The sequence below is a fragment of the Crocodylus porosus genome, unplaced genomic scaffold (assembly GCF_001723895.1).
Source record: "Crocodylus porosus isolate Cpor-Errol unplaced genomic scaffold, CroPor_comp1, whole genome shotgun sequence".
Taxonomy (NCBI): domain Eukaryota; kingdom Metazoa; phylum Chordata; order Crocodylia; family Crocodylidae; genus Crocodylus; species Crocodylus porosus.
In genome coordinates, this window is record NW_017728918.1 from 42,507,446 (window position 1) to 42,509,032 (window position 1,587).

The window sequence follows — 1,587 nt, forward strand, 5'->3', positions numbered from 1 at the left end:
CCCCAGCTGACTTCCTGCCCTTTGGGCAGGGGGCTGGACTCAATGATCTCCCGAGGTCCCTTCCAGCCCTAATGTCTATGAAATCTATGAAAACCATTTGTCTCATGAATAGTTTCATTGCCAATAAAAATAGGAAGACCAAGAAACAGAAATCATCCCTACCTCCTGTTAGCATTTGTGAACATTTGCAAATACATTTATCATTGTCTGCATCCTTTGTGCTAAAATCATTTCCTGGTTGGCTTATGCTGCTTATTTTGCCTGCTGTCCCAGTAAGCCCTTTAAGTTGGATCCTACAGAAGTGCAGAACGGAAAAACAAATATTAGATGCAAGGTAACGGTAGTCGATGTACACAGTAATGAGGAAATATTTTGCAATAAATATCCTGTTCCAACAACACTAGGTTCTCTGGTGGTTAATGTACTGTTGTAAGCTTTGTGTGAAGTGTTGGTATGGTCAGTAATACTGGAGAGAGAAATGGTAAGCTCTGTTATTATAAATTTGTTTAATCAATGTCAGTTTATAGGAGATTAACAACAGGTAGATATTGATAACTCTTGAAAAACATGCTGTGTGTAAAAACTACCATAGTAATTTGCAGGATCTGAAGTTCACTGTGCCAGTATAATGGTAGCGATGTGCAGTTAAATATGATTTCTTCCTTTTTCTTACACTCGTATCAACACACTGTGGCAGTCTAAGATTACAGCTCTGTTTCTGTGCTGGCTGATAGGTTGGTAGTTTATTTTTAGTAATAAGATTTTCTCAATCTTTTGTGTCTCAGTTTTCAAGTGAGACTCTTCCTTTTCAAATCTGAGGTTTTAATCTTACAAAGGTAGAGATTTACGTATTTAAGTACTAGAGAAAGATGTGGCTCTTCATATGACAAGTTTGGCTTGTCAGATGGGATGGTTATCATATTGTTCATTCTCTCTGTCTTTCTTCTAAATATGCATTGTGTATTTCTAGTACTGTGGTTCTCAAACTTTTTGGGTTGTTCTTAAAGGTTTTAGGCCTCCAAACACCCCTCACTGGACTTAAAGCAGTTCCCTATAACTTCTGTGAATTAAATGGCACCCAATTTCAAAAGCTAATTTATAGATTAAACTGCATATCTCCTTGCAGAGGGGCCTGGCAGTGGCGATGGCAAATCTTCCAAGCAGGGACATAGAGCCTATGCTTATCTACTTAGTTTATCTGCTAATCTCCTAACACTTCACATCTCTCTTCACATATCTCTTCAAAAGATCTGGCAGCCCTGGCACCCTGATTGAGAAACACTGGTCTAGTAGTATTGCCATTCTCAGAGCTTCCCTCATTGCCTAAGGAATAGGATTAACCTTGTAAAGAATGTTTAGCTTCTTTCCAAATATGTTTTGATTTTATACAATGTTTTACTTAGCATAGAGTATTATTAAATCAAGGAGCTTTTTCCTGGTTCATAGATTCATAGATTGTAAGGGGTTGGAAGGGACCTTGCAAGATCATCGGGTCCAGCCCCCCTGCACTAGGCAGGAAGGACAACTGGGGTCAGGTGACCCCAGCGAGGTGACCGTCCAGTCTCCTCTTGAAGATTTCCAGGGTAG

At 39.5% G+C, this 1,587-nt stretch overlaps 2 protein-coding genes across 4 annotated transcripts in view; one reads left to right on the forward strand and one right to left on the reverse strand.

Moving 5' to 3' along the window:
* MCPH1 (microcephalin 1) overlaps positions 1 to 1,587 on the forward strand; it is a 212,043-nt gene that overhangs the window by 74,692 nt on the left and 135,764 nt on the right. The window lies entirely within an intron of this gene.
* Positions 1 to 1,587, reverse strand: part of ANGPT2 (angiopoietin 2) — a 69,510-nt gene that overhangs the window by 3,543 nt on the left and 64,380 nt on the right. For all 3 annotated transcript variants that reach the window (XM_019537501.1, XM_019537502.1, XM_019537500.1), the window contains one exon: positions 163 to 293. In XM_019537501.1, coding sequence (XP_019393046.1) covers positions 163 to 293 — 131 coding nt within the window. The remainder of the gene's footprint in view (positions 1 to 162; positions 294 to 1,587) is intronic.